This window comes from Bos grunniens, chromosome 2 (genome assembly GCF_055505025.1).
Source record: "Bos grunniens cultivar Pamir isolate PY7600 chromosome 2, Bosgru_T2T1.0, whole genome shotgun sequence".
NCBI lineage: Eukaryota > Metazoa > Chordata > Mammalia > Artiodactyla > Bovidae > Bos > Bos grunniens.
The window spans coordinates 110,837,003-110,854,468 of record NC_141166.1 but is presented as its reverse complement, the minus strand read 5'-3'; the positions used below and the strand labels follow the sequence as shown (position 1 = coordinate 110,854,468).

At 40.0% G+C, this 17,466-nt stretch overlaps 1 protein-coding gene across 4 annotated transcripts in view; it reads right to left on the bottom strand.

Annotated features, from left to right (window-relative positions):
* MYO3B (myosin IIIB) overlaps window positions 1–17,466 on the bottom strand; it is a 519,880-nt gene that overhangs the window by 262,582 nt on the left and 239,832 nt on the right. For all 4 annotated transcript variants that reach the window (XR_015147500.1, XR_015147505.1, XM_086357182.1 and 1 more), the window contains exon 9: window positions 8,690–8,845. Coding sequence is in view for 2 of the 4 variants with exons in the window: in XM_086357182.1 (XP_086213308.1) it covers window positions 8,690–8,845 (156 nt within the window). In the remaining 2 variants the exon portion in view is untranslated. The remainder of the gene's footprint in view (window positions 1–8,689; window positions 8,846–17,466) is intronic.

Sequence of the window (17,466 nt, the reverse complement as noted above, 5' to 3'; positions counted from 1 at the left end):
AATCTTTTCCACCATTAGGGTCTTTTCTAATAAGTTGGCTCTTCAAGTCAGGTGGAAAAGTATTGGAGCTTCAGCATCAGTCCTTCCAATGAATATTCAGGACTGATTTCCTTTAGGATTGACTTGTTTGATCTCCTTGCAGTCCAAGGGAGTCTCAAGAGTCACAGTTCAAAAGCATCAATTCTTTGGCCCTCAGCCTTCTTTATGGTATGGATTTGTTTCTTGTCTGTTAGGAAAATCCTTAACCTTCTATATGTCAATCATCTTCAGCACTTGATGAAGTAATCATTCAAAATTCGTCATTTACACAGGAGTTCCAGAAACCAACAGTGTGTGTGTGTGTGTGTGTGTGTGTGTGTGTATTGGGGCGTTACATGTTTACAGGTAATAAAGGAAGCAAGTGAGCAAGACTTACTGGAAAAAGCTCAGCAGTTAAGCAGTGAAGTAAATATCTGTTTTTAAAGGTCATTGCTGCTGTTTGAAAAGAAATCAGAAAAGCTGAGGTCATTGTTTTAATCATTGTTTTAAAGCCTTAGGCAAATTGCAAGAGTATAATCAAAATCCATTAAACAGAGCAGGAAACAACCAGCAACTTAACCTTGGTAGTAGACCCTTGGCATTTGAGGGTTTAACATTTGTGGTTTCAGCTAATCCCAAACCACCCACTGGGGAAGGAACAACAGGCTGGATTTTGCAATTTTCCTGAGGCCAGAAGCTGAATCCACAATGGGAAGCTGGGAGGTGGGAGAGGGTCAGGTCACAGCACAGCCAACCATTGGTTTCCCTGCCTCCACGGCCACTGTAGACAGTGGTTTTTACTCTTCTCCCACTAACCCTTGTGAAGTGCTTTTTTAAAAATTCATATCTTCTCTAACTTTGATAGTGATAGGACACACCAGATGATATTGATGAATTCAGGGATTTCCAAAAGTGATTTGGGGAAAAAGTCCTTTTGAAAGTCAAAGAAATGGGAGCTGATGTAAGGGAAATGGCCAAATTGTTTCACAGTATCCCTGACAGGTTAAGTAAAAATGTAACTCTAAACTGTTGTTCATGGAATATCAGGGTTATTTAACCTCCTTCAAGAGAGAGTCAGCTTTGGGTACATAACCTCTCTACTGTTCCTGAATTCAACATATGCTACAGCAAAATTATAAATTACTGGAAAAACTTAAATTCCAACAGTTTCACTCATTTAATCAGCATCAAAAATTGGTATCAAATCTCAGATAGTACAACATAATGTGAAAAGGGAATGGATCAGTCTAGCTGTCCCCCCCAAACTGTACCATTCAGAAGAGAATGCTTAGACCAGGAGACAGCACCTGGGACCTCACCATTTAAGCCCTTTTTTTATTCTGTGAATGAAAAATACTGCCTGCCTTATCCATGAACAAAGGATGTTGCAGCCATCAGGCCATCACATTACAACCTCACTGATGGTGAGCTCTAAGGGAATTCAGGATGGAAATTGATGCCTGATGCCCACCATTGAGCAGTCAACTGCTCCACCCACCCTGAATGGTGCACCCTGAGGAGACGCAGGATGGGAAAGCACAGGATGCTGGCCCCAGATAGCTAAGGTGCATATCAAAGGAATGATTCCAGGGAGCCCACAATCTTGTATCTTCCCATACATAGAGAGGCACTAAATTCCTTAACTTGAGATATCTGGTTTTCTTTAATTAACTGTAATCTTTGGATGTTCTGACCATTTGGTCTTCATTGCAAAAAAGAAAAAAGAAAAAAAAACTTCTACGTATCCTGGATCCCCACCTTGCCTCTTTGGAGCAGTTCTCCAGAGTTATCTGAGATGTTGTATCCCAGGCTTAAGTTCTCAGTTGTGTCCACCAAGTAAAGCATAACTCTCAATTTTTAGGTTGTACATTTTTTTTCAGTTGACAATATATAGTACAGCTTCTGCTCTATTGTGAATAAGCCCCCCATGATTCCTAACCTCACTCCTGAATACTCATCTATTTCCTCATCACAGCTGAAATGGACCATTTCCCTATAACATTCCTGTTCGCCCCTACCCCACCTTCCACCCACTTACAGTGAGGGAATAGGGGAAAGGAGCTTCCTCCTTGCTCCCCTCTGCCTTTTCCCATCCATTGTTCTCCCTGACCAGTCTCTCTCCTCGAAAAAGTTCACATCACACTCTTAAGTCATCTTCTCCAGCACTTGGCCCCCATTTGCCTTTCTCTCTCACTCCTTCTCCTGATACCAGGCTTTGGTTTTCCCATACTCTACCAATCACTCCTTGTTCTACTCTTTCCCTTCTTCTCACTACTGCACTTGACTAGTCTTTTGCAGACCTGCCCCCCTTCTAGGTATTAAACACATTGTTCTTGCCTTGATTTGAATTTTAAAAATTCGGAAGTCAACACTTTCTTATCACTGAGACAAGAGCTGGGACTTTATTGCGGGGGGGGGGGGGGCTCCAAAATCACTGCAGATGGTGACTGCAGCCTTGAAATTAAAAGATGCTTGCTCTTTGGAAGAAAAGTTATGACCAACCTAGACCGCTTATTAAAAAGCAGAGACATTACTTTGCCAACAAAGGTCTGTTTAGTCAAAGCTATGGTTTTTCCAATGGTCATGTATGGATATGAGAGTTGGACTATAAAGAAAGCTGAGTGCTGAAGAACTGATGCTTTTGAACTGCTTTTTGAACTGTTGGAGAAGACTCTTGAGAGTCCCTTGGACAGCAAAGAAATCCAACCAGTCTGTCCTAAGGAAATCAGTCCTGAATATTAATTGGAAGGACCAATGCTGAAGCTAAAACTCCAATACTTTGGCCACTTGACGCATAGAACTGACTCATTTGAAAAGACCCTGATGCTGGGAAAGACTGAAGGCAGGAGGAGAAGGGGATGACAGAGGATGAGATGGTTGGATGGCATCACCGACTCAATGGACATGAGTTTGAGTAAACTCCGGGAGTTGGTGATGGTCAGGGAGGCCTGACGTGCTGCAGTCCATGGGGTCGCAAAGAGTCAGACACGACTGAGTGGCCAAACTGAACCAATCACTTTGTTAATTCTTTTCACATTGTGATTTCAAGAGTCTTCTTTGTTGATTCTTTAAAAATTTTTATTTCTCCTCTACTGAAGCTGTCCACAATTGTGCTGTGACTAGTTCCCAGTAATCTCTCAAAGGTTCCTGAGAATTCAGTTCTACAACCTCTTTTCTCACCATCCTTTCACTGCATCTGCTCTCTGTCTTCATTGTAACCACCAGTCCCCTGACCCAGACGCATGTTCAAAGTCAATAAACCGCTCTGGCTTCACTTTTCTTCCACACTCCCAAAAGGCCTCGGGGATACACTCCTACTCAGATTCTTTTGCCCCCATGTCCACCCATAATGTCCATCCAACCCAGTCTCCAACCTGAAGACCACAGTATCTTCTTTGTCTCCTCCGGCTCCTGTGGCTAAGAATTGCGAGAGATGATAGATGGAAAAGGTGACAGTGTTAATGGTACAATTTTACGGAGGTTCTAATGCCAAATGGTCTCCTGAATGCTCTGCATGCATTATCTTAGACACTGATTAATTCCACTAAAATACATTGCTATTTGATGAAGTTCTACCTGGGTTTTCTGTGCTATTGAGTAATAGTTACATCCATCTTTAATAAACTCTTTATCATATTTGTCATATTGGCTATTTCAAAGATTTAACACTTCCCTGGAGTCCACAGCCCATTCCCAACTTTGAGACCACTTTGCTTACTTTTTTGGAAAGCTAAAGGCCATACAACATCAATGTCCTCATAGCATCTCCTCTTCCCCCTGCCCTTCATATTTTCTGGGTATCACAACCTTTCTGTGTCTTTCCCAACCTAGATGTGTTTTCTAAGGTCAGTCTTTCTCTTACTTAATTATCCTCCCTTGTGCTTCCTCTGTTACCTTCTCTGTTTTCAGTGCCTCCTTCCTTAGACGATCCTTCCCTCACCTATCCAAGTTCTTCCCCATTCTGCCTTCTGCCTTCTCTGCCTTCTGCTCCACAGCCCCCTGAAAATACCAACTTTTCTCTCCTCTCGGGAAAGTACTAAAGTGGATAGAACATTCCCTGCCTTTGCAGGAACAGTAAAACATGTCCACCCTATAGGCTATAGTTCTCATTTCTCTATATTAACTCTCAAAACTAAACAAGTCTGTGCCGCTGAGGGGCCCAGTACTGTCTGGACTATTGAAGAACACTTCTTTGGGCAGAAAGCTAGAACCTTTGTGTGAATCTGTAAGTACACAGCATAGCATGGGCTGTGTAGGGCATCTGATAGGATATGAAGAGGAAGCAAAGCCTTTTCACTGGTCTTTGTTTCTCAGTGTCTTGCAGTTTCTATTTGATTGAAGTCTGAAGCAGGGTAAGGAGCCCAATTCAGGCAGACGCTGTAACACTTCTCTCTTCCCTAATCTCTCTCCAATTCACCACTAAGTCCTGATGATACTATCATCATACTATAAGTTTGGGGCAAAATTAATTGCGGCTTTGCATTGCTGAAGTTTGCCATTTTATATTCAAATACATTCTTAAAGAAATGTGGTTAGGTTATACATCATTTAAACGCATATTTCTTACTTTTTTTTTTCTTTGCTAATGACATTACTTGCTATCTATATTTATTTTAGACTGGGGAAATGATGTTAGACAAAAAGAAAACTCAAGTGATTTTCTTATTCAAGTTCAAAATGGGTCGTAAAGCAGCAAAGACAACTTGCAACATCAACAATGCATTTAGCCCAGGAACTGCTGATGAACATACACTGCAGTGGTGGGTTAATAAGTTTTGCAAAGGAGACGAGAGCCTTGAAGATGAGGAGCGCAGTGGTCAGCCACAGGAAGTTCGCAATGACCAACTGAGAGCAATCATCAAAGCTAATCCTCTTACAGCTACGTGAGAAGTTGCTGAAGAACTTCAACATCGACCACTGTATGGTCATTGTGCATTTGAAGCAAATTGGAAAGGTGAGAAAGCTTGACAAGTGGGTGCCTCATGAGCTGACCAGGAATCAGAAAAATCATCATTTTGAAGTGTCGTCTTCACTTATTCTACACAACATCAACAAACCATTTCTCTATTGGATTGTGATATGTGACAGAAAGAGGATTTCATGATGACCAGCTTAGTGACAGGACTGAGAAGAAGCTCCAAAGTACTTCCCAAAGCTAAACTTGTACCCCCAAAAAAAGGTCTTGGTCACTGTTTGGTAGTCTGCTGCTGGTCTGATCCCCTACAGCTTCCTGAATCCTGACAAAACCATTACATCTGAGAAGTATACTCAGCAAATCAAGGAGATGCACTGAAAACTGCAATGCCTGCAGCCGGCACTGGTCACCAGAAAGAGGCCAATTCTGCACAACATCTGACCACACATCGCACAACCAACGCTTCGCAAGTTGAATAAATTGGGCTACGAAGTTTTTCATCATCCACCATTTCACCTGACCTCTCACCAACCCACTACCACTTCTTTAAGCATCTGGACAACTTTTTTTGCAGGGAAAATGCTTCTACAACCATCAGGACTCAGAAAATAGCTTTCTAAGAGTTCATCAAATCCCAAAGCAGATTTTTATGCTCCAGGAATATAAAACTTATTTTTCATTGGCAAAAGTGTGTTGACTATAATGGTTCCTGTTTTGATTAATAAAGATGTGTTTGAGCCTAGTTATAATTATTTAAAATTCATGGTCCAAAATTTCAATTATGTTTGCACCAAACTAATATCTTCTGTTATTTACAATTGCCACAATCTACTCTCATTTGCCCTCCTAGTTCCAACTCTGTCCAACTCCATTCCATCACTGCCATCAGAATGGTCTTCCTCAAGCACATCCCTTCTTGAAATCCTTCTGCTGCTCCCCAGTGCCTAAGAACACATCCAGGCTCCTTAGCCCATCTTGCCCTGGCCCCTGTCTCCTTGCACCCCCTTCCCCCAAGTTCCAGTGGTACCAACCAACTGTTCACCAAATCCCGTAAGCTCTCTTCAGCCTCTGTGTCTTTGCCCTCTGCTCATCCTTCTCCTCCATGTGGAATAACTGTGTTCTGTTTGTTCTTCAGGATGGTTCAAGGATCACCTTCCCAACAGTTTCTAGGTTGTTCCTTTCCCAAGTACTCTGGGAAGTACCCCAGGAAACCTTCTATCCAGGTACTTTTCATGCTGAGCTGTTCTCATCTGATTCTTGTCTATTTCACACACTGGACTATTAGTTCTTTATCAGGAACTGTATCTGATTTCCCTTGTAGTTCCTCTGTTTGGCAGAGGGCTTGACACATATACACACATAAATGTCTCTGGAATGAATAAATTAGATTTTAAATAAGAGACAGAAATTTGTATTTGTAACATTTAATATCTCTGTACTGTTTATTCTCATGATGTGGTTTGATAAGTAAATAGAGATGAATTTCCACAGATTAAGGCCAAAAGAAATGGAGGACTCTGAATTAAACAAATCTCAAATGTATTCAACTACAACTACTGCTAACAATGACTGAGTTATCAACTATCATCGTTATCAGAGTTATTTAACTCCGTTATCAACATTAACTATTTTTTAATGTATTGACTCAACTCTCAAAATAATCTCCATTTCACAGATAAAGAAATTTTGGAACAGAAAGATTTAATAACTTGTCTGTAAGTGGTTGAGCTGGGATTCAAACCTGGCAGAGTCAGGTTTTTTTTTAAACCACTGCATTGTACCACCTGCTGTGTGACCAAAACTGTGCAGAAAAAAAAGTAAATTGGGTATTTGCCTCACTCATCTATGCACTTACCCCACTTATTCTTTGCTTTTTCCACCTTAACTTGGAAACTCACAACTTTAAATATATTGAATTAACAGCATCAAACATTATCTAAGAATTTTTCTGGACTTAACAAACACCTATGTAGCCAGCTCCCTGCCGTTTGCTAAGAGGAAGTAATAATATAGGCTAGGTCGTAAGATGTGTCAATTACATGCATTATGTTTCCTTTAGAATTAGTTTTACTTTCTCCTAAAGAAGTGCCTGCTTAAAGTTTTGACACCTATTTGTGAGGTTGTATTTTTTTAGTGACTTTTTCAAAGAAACATACACTTCTGAGTGAAACTTTAGATTACAAAGACCCTGAGAGAAGGGTCTTTGACCCTATGAGGCCTTTGACATCAAAAGAATTAACACACATAAAGAGAAATTAGAGGGGGAGGGGAGAGAGCCTGGAGCCCTGGCTTTCTATGGCAAATGGAGGAAAATTTTTAAAAAGAGGACACACATCTGGACATGCAAAATCAGACAAAAGTACAAAGCTGAATCATTTTGCAACTAAGTTTCAGAAACTGTTCTGGAGCAAATCAGAAGAAACAAGAAGACACCTGACTCAATGTAAAGTATTTAAATGCGGGGTTTGTTTCTCCCTTGGTTTGTACTTTATTTTCATCTTCATTTCTCATGGCGGTTTTGTGTGTGTGTGTGTGTGTGTGTGTGTGTAAAGGTGAGTGGTAGAGGAGTGGTGGCTGGCATAGGAACAAAAGCAGAAGAAGAAAAGAAGATTTCAGTTCCCTGAGGCTTAAACACAAATTCTACTGCTTCAAAAGGTACCAAGTGACAAGAATTTCTCTACACTGTAGGCAAGCCATAGAAACAGAAATTGCAGTGGAAAAAGGAAAAGAGTAGGAAAAAATTTGTTTTGAGCTATCAAAAAGGGAACCTGGTGGTGGTGGGGAAAAAATCAGCAAGATATAGTCACCTTGAAACTATGCCTCTAGCTTCCAGAGTTCTGATGCTTTTTGATTTGTAAACAGTTTTCTGCAGAATACATGAATATTTCCAGAACTTGTGACTTGTGATATTTTAGTTTCTTCACCTACAGTCCTGTGAATGTTCTTTTAATAATAATGGATTAGAGCTTATCTGCATCCTGGCTAGTTTTATAAAACCAAGTAATTGCTGAGCTGGGGAAGTAGCTTTATTTGCATTTAATTTTTTAAAAGAGAAATTCTGCCACCCTCTGGACAGAAACCAAACATCTATTTCTTAGAGACTACCACAGAATACTGTCTTAAGGAACTGCCTTTAAAAATAAACATTTTTTAAAAAAATCTACGCTACAAAAGTAGAGGAGGGAGAGGAATCACAGTTACTTTAGATAGCATAGACAATATCTGGAGGAAAAACTCATATAAAAATACTAAATTGCTCCTAAGGAATTTTTAACAAAAGGAAATGGGCTCAAAGCACTTTAGAGAAAAAATCTTCAGTGTTGAACTCATAATCTTTCCAAAACCACTTTATAGCCTACACTTCTGCTTTCCAGCCTGCAACAGCCAAGTAAAGATTTCTCACACAATCTCAGCCATGGCTGGTTTCACCCAGTTTTCATTATTGGTGGAATTTTTAAAAATCTACATTTATATTAAATATATATGTGTGCTGGGTTTTAACTAGAATACTAGGACAGAGATTTCAGCCACTCTGAGACAAATTAGCCATAACAGCACAAATGGGCAGCTAGTTTCTGAAGCTTTGCTGTTGTCATCTACTGCACATGGAGTACTTAATGTCATGTAAATGAACTCAGAAATGCAGGGATGTGATAATTACCAGTAATAATGCTGGGTAAATCAAAACACATGACATGCCATTTTTTATAAATAACCAGAGAGAGAGAGAAAGCAGAAAAATGCTGAGGACCATACCTGGTTTTAACAACAGGATTTAGATGCTTCTGGTCTTGGAGGACCTTAGCCAGCTGCTTCTGCAGAAACAAAAGCTTTCCGTGGACTCCTTTAATAAATGGGTGGTCGAGGAGATGTGTGACCGAAGGTCGCTTTTCAAAATCTTTAATGAGACACCTGTTCACAAAAATCAACAAACAGTCCAAGTATTATCTTAGACACCTGGCTTCTCTGTAAATATGGGAGAGAGGAGAAAAAGCTCATTTATAAAACCTGATCACTAACCTTACATAGCTCTTTATTCATAGGTAGCAGAACATAGAGAAAAATATTCTCTACTAGTCAAATTAATCAAAATATCAGAAATATATTTTGTATGCTTTAAATATGTATTGAAAACACAATCAATTTAATTTGAAATATTCAAAATACTGAAAAGATAGATTGGTCAGACTACAATTTCATTACAAAAAAATGTTTACAATGGAGTCAAGTTGATTAGTCTATCTACTTTATTTTAGAAGCATATAAAATTATACATTATCATTTAAATGAAATCCTAGTATATGAAATGTCCAGTATTTGGTGGTTGGGGAAATGCATTTCGGAGTTTGTAAGGACAGAAATGAATCATAAAGAAATCTTCACAGAGAAGATTCAATCCCTTGATTTCTAATATCTTCTGAAGAAGCAGAAAAACCTCAGAACAGGAAGTGACTACAATATAATTCAGATGAATTGGAATGGAATTATTCAAACAGGGAACAAAAAGTCCATTCAAAATGGTAAAAACTGGGTTGCATTTAAACTCCTCTGCGGTTAATTGGTTAAAACTGCATGGTTGTAACCACTTTCTGCTTCAGATTCAATGCCCTTTTCAAAGAAAACAATGATTCAGTACATTTTGCTGTGTGCTGTATGTTATTAAAGATGATTCTGACACAGGAAATTTCTAGTGAAATTGAATCTGATGAATACCCCTCCAATTACCATCGTATTTCCATTCTGAGTAGCTGCCCTTGACAGGAGAAAGAAATTTCAACATCCACACTTTTAAGTTATCAGTCCTTAGCTCACACTGGAGACTTAGGGTAAACAGTGGATGTCTTTCTGCCCACTCCATAAAATAAACGTTTTCAGTTTCCCCAATAGTGACATGCTAGCAACATGTGAAACACAACATACTTAAAATAATGAAATGCACTGACAAATGGTAAAATGTTCAGCCTCACCTTGAGCATCTTTTCAAAACATTTAAGAAGACACACTCCTCAACTGTTGGTTTTATTAAAAGGCCTTAATCTTTGTACTTCAAACCACTTTTGTATCCCTTGACTTCAGGTCCTGAAAGATACTTGGTAAATTTCCCAGTTATTTGGTTTTAGACTTGATTCAGGGGATTTCCTATCTATTGGTACTGGAGCTTTCAACTAGAAAAGCCAAAAGAAGCCAGACTATCTCCATTCTGCTGCCTGCACAACTATAAATACCACCTCTGTCTTGCTATGGGAAGAAATCAATCATTTGACTTTTATAGGTCCAGGAGCCTTTTGTATTTATTATTTTTCTTATAAAATAAAAAATCAGTGCCCAAGCCTGAAAAATACTCTGTTCATATTTTTAAATCAACAGTCTTCCTGGGATTCCACGTATATTCATTTATATATAATTATGTGACTACCAAAGGAAAATAAATGCTAATAATTCCCTAAGCACCTGGGAAGAAGGAATTTCTGGATAGTTTATATGGTCAGTAATACAGGTGTATGGCTTCATCATCTTGGCTTGAGGGATGGTGTATGAAAACTCCCAAAATAAGAACAGTCTGTGTTCTCTGAGAGTTCCTACTGAAGACGGACATGGTGGCTTCATACCACCACCCCTACCCAACCTGGATGGGAAACCAGACACTGCTGGGACCCCTAGCTAAGCCGGCCCAAGGATATTGTGAGGGTGCATTACATCTGTCTCCCATCACCAAACAGCCATACCTCCTGTACTCAAGTATATGCCCAAACATGGGGAATGCAATTCCTTAATAGATTTTCCCACCACATTAATTCATTTTGCTTTCTAAGCAACTCTCAACTGCTTGTTGACTAGCCAGTACTTAAATAGAAAACTCAAGGAGGCAAAAAGTGAGAGGCACACAATTAGTAGAAAATTTACAGCAGGCGAATGGAAAAATGAGCAGGAGCTGCTGCTGTCTTCTCCTTCGGATAGGTGCCTTGGAACAGTGTTCCAGGTACTCAAAGCTTCTTGGACAGGGCTTGAGACAGACCAGGAAATCCATATTCCACCCTTATGAAAATAGGTATCTACTGGATTCTGGAGATGCAATTAAAGGTGCTATAATATCTTTCAGAATTTTAGCATCCACTGGAAGAGCAAGGTTGCAAACAAGGTTACAAGATCCTTTGGCATTTTGGAGAGGATTTCTCTCTAGATCACAGGGGGAGTAAGAGGAATGAGGAAAAATAATTTAGTGAGATAATCAGACAAGGGAGAAATTAACAAGTGGATCTGTGGTCTCTTAGGAGATTCAAAAAATATAAAGATGGTAGGCATTCTACACTTTGAGGGAAAGACCAAGAGGATCTATTTGTTAGTTCTCTCAGGAAGGCCCAAGTGGGCTGAATGTCATACCATTGGGTCAGCAAAACTGAAACTGAGTGTGTATGGGAAGAATGCTAAGCAGAGGTGCGACATTCCAACTGCATCGGAGGGTTTTTAGGAGAAGGACAGGAAGACCTTGAGGGTAGGGCCTTATTCTAAAACACTCTTGCATACTCTTTTCTCATGGGGAGCAAATAGCCAGGATGAAATGGACTTATTATTTTACTGATAAATAAAAGAAAGTTCTGTCTTAGGAACAGATATGGCTGGAAGTCAAACATTACTAGATATCAACCAGGTCGTTGAAATCATATCATTTCATTTGTTCAGCAAACATTTATTACACAACCAGAATTAGTCAAAATAGATTAATTCATAAAAAAATGATGACCCTTTTCCTCGAAGATCTACAATGTGATTTTAAAGATGGAAGGACAAGAGGAACATAGAAAACAGGAGAAAACAGCGTTTGATTATTTAGAATGAAAAGGTCACAAAAAAGCATAGGGTTTTGGAGCTAAAGGACCAAGATTTTCTATTCTAACCCCTCTTTTACAAGGTAAGGAAGTTGAGGTCAAATCCTGATAGTGATGAGACCAATTCCCTGGCTCCCACAAGAGAACCCCTCCTACTTTGCAGTGTGTTGTTAAAACGGCACAGGCACAATGTGCAGACCAATGCTAAGTTATGGCAGGTGGGGGGAGCAGTCAGGTAAGCCTAGTGGAGAGAATGAGAATTGAGCTGAATTTGGGGAGAAGTTTTGGAACTAAATTGAACTCAATTCAGGGAGAAGATATAGAAGACATTTCCAGTTTGGGAAACTGGATCAGCAATGCAAGAAGCCAGATTAGGCAAGCTGTGTAGCTAGGAACTCAGGAGGCCACCAGAATGTTGACATTCACCTCCTAAGCTGCCTTCTTCAAATATCTAAGAACAATTCTTTGCTTTAGTCCTTTTTCCAACTTTAACTTGGGAATATTCTTTATTGTTTAAGACGTTGCAATTTTGTGCCCCAAATCCATAACACTATGCTTGTCAGCTTATCATTCTGTCTTATTCTCCTTTCAGGCAGGGATTTACTGGATTGATATAGAGTTGACAGTCAAGACCCATAAGAACTCCTGACAGCTTCCATGACCTTTTTTACAGCATGATTAAATCCTCTAACGATGTGGAGAACAAACATGGAAAACTAAGGAAGTTATAATATGTTTATTCATTTCAGGATTTCTTATTAAATCAGGAATTGCAAATTCCAGATGCAGAATATTTTCTCCCAGCCTGGGATTCAACAGTTTTTATAAGAACATGCATAAAACATTGACATCTGTGCGGGAATATAGGGGCTGGCCAATGTGAGGTAAGTTGAGTGAAACACTAGATTCATGAGACATTCCACTGAAAAATGAAACTAGTCTTCTGGTCAAAAGGTTGGGAAACACTGGTGATTCCCTAAATCAAGTAAATCTGGAGTTTCATAGTGCATATGAGCATATTAAATGTTCTTAGAAGTATGGAGGTAAAGAAAATTCAATTTTGTTTAGGTTCATGTTTCCAAACTTACTCGGCCACAGATCCTTTTTTGTATCATGGAACCAGGGCCCTATAAATGACATCCTTGAAAGCTCCATTGTGAGAAATCAGTACCAAACTTTTGCAAATAACAGCTGAGTCTTCATCTCAGCTGATTGAGGGGAGGCACTCAGAGCCCCTAATTTTCACCAGCATGTTTGAGATACATGTAGGCTGCATTTCTGCAGAAGACAGGGTCTTCTGGGGACCTGGGGAAATACATTCTCTAAAATAACTTCTTCCCAGAATCTTTGACTCTGGAAAAAAGAAATTGAACAAGGACTAGATTTAGAAAATATTGCTTTTTTCCCCCAAAATCGTAAGTAATTTTTTCTTTCAGTTCCAGATGTTTTAAAACTCTTTTTTAAAAATCTGGACTTATGTGTGGTTATCTCTGTGCTAAGATACAAAACAAAAGAATAAAAAATTAAAACTACCACGAGATGTATTAGCTGGATTTACAAAGCCATGGAAGGTGGTTTAGAATATGATAGAAAAGTCTACCAGAAGAAAAAGGAAGCAAACTTCAGCCCTGAAAGAAATTAATCCATTACCTAATTTGAAATTCTAGTACCTTCCATCATGCATTCTTGGCTGAAGATTAATTCTCAGAATTCATTAGTGTCACCACATTAAACACAGGTTGTTGCAGCCATTTGCTGCAATCTCCCAGCCTGGCTTCTGCCAGAATCAGGGGGAAAATAAAGAGCCATTTCTTAACAAGAAACAAGGTCAGACTTCTGTGTCGGGCTCTGGAGCTGGCAGTGCTTGTGTTCCTTTTGCTCCCAAACGATCACACTGTTGAGATGCACCTGCCTGGCCGCTGTAAACTGGCATTTCATAACCAAAGAATCAGATGCCTTCAAGAGGGAGCTATTTATTAAGAGTCACTAATGGATGTTTACTGATAACTATGCTTGATAAAAGCAGCTAAAAAGTCAAAAACTAAAAATACTGGTGAACTTGGAGAGAAAAGCAGGAGAGGGAGCAACTGTATTCTACATGTTGGGACAAAAGTAGACGAAAACTTGAGATTCATGTCTCTTTTCATTTCTTTTTTAGTATGCTGTCTTTTATACTTTCTGCTGTTTTCTTGTGGGTTTGCTACTTAGTTTGTTAAGTGTTCCCGTTGTTACCGAGTAGCTGAACCTTCTTGATCTGAGCAAGCATTTCCCTGCCCCGTGATGCACTGCATCTGCAGTTTGTATCATTGGCAGACAGAAGCCTGAGTGAAAAAGAGGCCTCTGCATGAAAAGAAGAAATCCTCCAGAGGGTATACTAATTATAGGTTAAATATCAGAGCCCATGGTGCTGTCCTGGAAGGAAATTTCCATTTTGGAAGACAAGATTATGACAATCACAGGCATTTCCCCAATATGACTAATGCCTCAAAAGAAGGCAGGCTGAGAAACTTGACATTGTATATGTAGGAAAACCAAATCTCATTTGGTGAAAGACTTAGCTCCATTTCAGTTTTCATGTTCAGTCTGCAAATATTGCACATGGTAGTGAATTGAAATCATACACTAAGTTCACACATTGGGTAGGGAAGTAGGGTCCTAACCTGAAACAGAGAAGAGAGGACCAGAAGTCTGTTTCTCAGCGAGGCTGATCTAGGGTTATCAATCAGAGAAATCAGTCAGTATTTGCCAAAAAAAAAAAAAAAAGCCCTCAGAAGGTAGGTTGGAGGGTTTTAAAACAGGAAGCTCAGTCCTTATTATGAGATGGGTAATGGGGTAATTTTGTTTAGGTTCATGTTTCCAAACTTACTCGGCCACAGATCCTTTTTTGTATCAATGGAACCAGGGCCCTGTAAATGACATCCTTGAAAGCTCCATTGTGAGAAATCAGTACCAAACTTTTGCAAATAACAGCTGAGTCTTCATCTCAGCTGACTGAGGGGAGACACTCAGAGCCCCTAATTTTGGCAAAGTAGGAGAGAAGTTGCAGAGTGGCAGGACCACAGGGCAGCTGGCATCTTGCCTGAGGTCACTAGGGTGAGAAGGCAGGAACAGAGTTAGAAAGATGAGTAAGTCAGCGCCACCTTTAGACAAAGTCATCAGCACCAAAGGTCCAGAGTAAGTTCAAGGGAACACAGGAAGGAAAGAGAAATGGAAGGACATGACATGTGCATCAGGGCAGCTGGAGAGAGTCCTAAAGCAAAAGGAGGGTCCAGGATAGGAGGGTGGCCTGAGGGCAGAGAGCCACCATGTGTAACCTGGAATGACCCAGGATTGTGCCCTGCATGACACCTGTGAACACAACTACCTCTTCATGTTACCTTTATGTCTCTGATCCCAGAATCAATAGTAAATAGTTAGAAAAGTCCAGACGGACTCATTGTATTCTTAGGGAAGGTAACTGGTAACAGAAATTCTAGATCCTCAAGCATAGCTTGTCTGGCAGACAAGCTGAGGGCCACAGCCAGGAAGGACTGAGGGAAGAAGAATTTACTAGACCACAAAAGAATGAGTAAAAGTGCAAGAGGCAAAGTGAGGAGAAGAACCAAAAGGAACCAGGCCAGAGCAGAGGAACAAGACAAGATGGGGCTCAGGGGACACCGAAGCTGAGGAGAAGCCAAAGGAGAGGATGGCAGAGGTGCAGTCTTCTTACCACTGTTATCGCCACTCTTTCTTCTGTCTCAGTTGTGCTTTCCACATTGCAAAGACTGGGGATGAGCACACCCTCTAATGCTGTCACCAAAGAAGACCCCCGTGTCCATGTCTTAGAACTAAGGCTGTCTTAAGGACTGAAACCAGAGGGCCCAAGTCACCACCTTCTCACTCCTCTTTTTCTTTCTTTCTTTCTTCCTTGATTGGGAAAAGTATCGATACTTTGCAATTAAACAGCTATTTCTCCAGGTAACTCTGGCCATGTGGTTTAGTCAGGGTGCTGGAAAAAAATGAACCATTACTCCATCGCACAGCTCCAGCAAGTTTATTGGACAATTAATCCATATTCAGATCCCACCATCTGGTTCAAAGGGTTGGGGAAGGGGTAGTCCCTGGAGATGGGAGTCCTCTGATGGCTCCATCTCTCAGGCCATGGCTTCCCAAGGATCTGGGAGTTGGCTGTTGCTGCAAGTGCTGCTGAACTTCGCCTGCAGCAGCCAAGCCACTGCCTTTGGGACCTCTGTGAGGGGCTGAGGTTGGCCACAGGTCAGCCCTAGACTCAGCCAGGAAACCAGATGTGGGCCTTGGCTTCTGTGAAGAGGTCTTTGCTTCAGGTGGAAATTAAGGTAATACTTAAAGCAGGTCAGGAAGATGAGGAACAAAGAGGGAAGTGATGGCTGAGCCCAGAAGGAAGTGTGGTTATGTAAATGTGGGTGAGTCAGAGCAAAAAGTTCATTTTTAAATGATATTAATCGTTACATTAATTATTAATATAACTAGATTCATATAACACATTTATTATTATATCCAAACTATTATTAATCTTAAAATATTTAAAATAGTCTGTTGATTTATTTAAATGACAGTATACTTAATCACTCTTACTCAAGCATGACACATATACTCACTTATTTAAAAAAATTGGGGTGCCAATCATTGGAGCAGTAATATATAAAGGTTAAAAGTCAGGGGTTAGGATCAAACCTAACTACTTCATATAAGTACATGATGATACACAAGTTAATTCAATTCTCTGGGCCACAATTTCTTCATCTGTAAAATTGCAATAAAGTCATTGTAGGGAGTGAATGAGATGATCAATGTTCAGTGCCTAGTACATAGTAAGCACTCAATAAATGCCAGCTCTGTGGGCCAGCCACTGTACTAGGTGGTGGGGATACAGTCAGTCGGTTCATTGGAGGAAGATAGCATGGCATATGCATGCATAAAATGGCATATCCAGTTCCAAGTAGGATGAGTGCTATACAAAAGAAAGGTTAAAGTGCAACAGCTCCTTGAGTCAGATTTGATAACACGTGCCCATTAATTACCTACTTTTTCTCAATGTGATTCCCACCACTCAGGATAAAATTACTATTTGATAGATGTCCTGATCAGAACTTTCAGAGTTCTGGGAGAACAAAGAATTTTAGGCCCTGACAATTCAGCAAAAGCAAAGAACTTTGGCATTTTCAAGTTCAAGCCTTTGGGCACTCCTATTTTTGAATGTCTGGCTAATTTCTTTGATTCAAAAATCAATCTCCATTTTGACAAACCGTTATGGTCTGCTTCTTAGTCCAGGTTTAAGTGCCAGGGAATATATGAATTCTAATCTTTCCCTTGATCCTACTTGCCATGTTGACTGGAATTAAATCCATAATTCTTATTTGTATGCATTTTTTCCTAGGAAGGGGAGGCAATGGACAGTACCCAGCCATTCCCTATGAGAAAAGGATAACCAGTTTCACAGTACATGACCATTACAGGTAGGACTACTCCAGGACTGCAGTGGGGAGGCTAGGAGAGTGCAGAATAAATAGAAGATATATGCCTCCCCCCAAAATTTATTTTCTGGGATAACTCCAAACTTACACATATGAAACATTTAGAGATCCAAGTGGGATTAAATTCATTGATTCATTCAAACACTTACTAGGTATTTAGTGTGAATGGCACTACACCTAGTATTTCGAAGAAAAGATCCCTGGAGTGAGATGT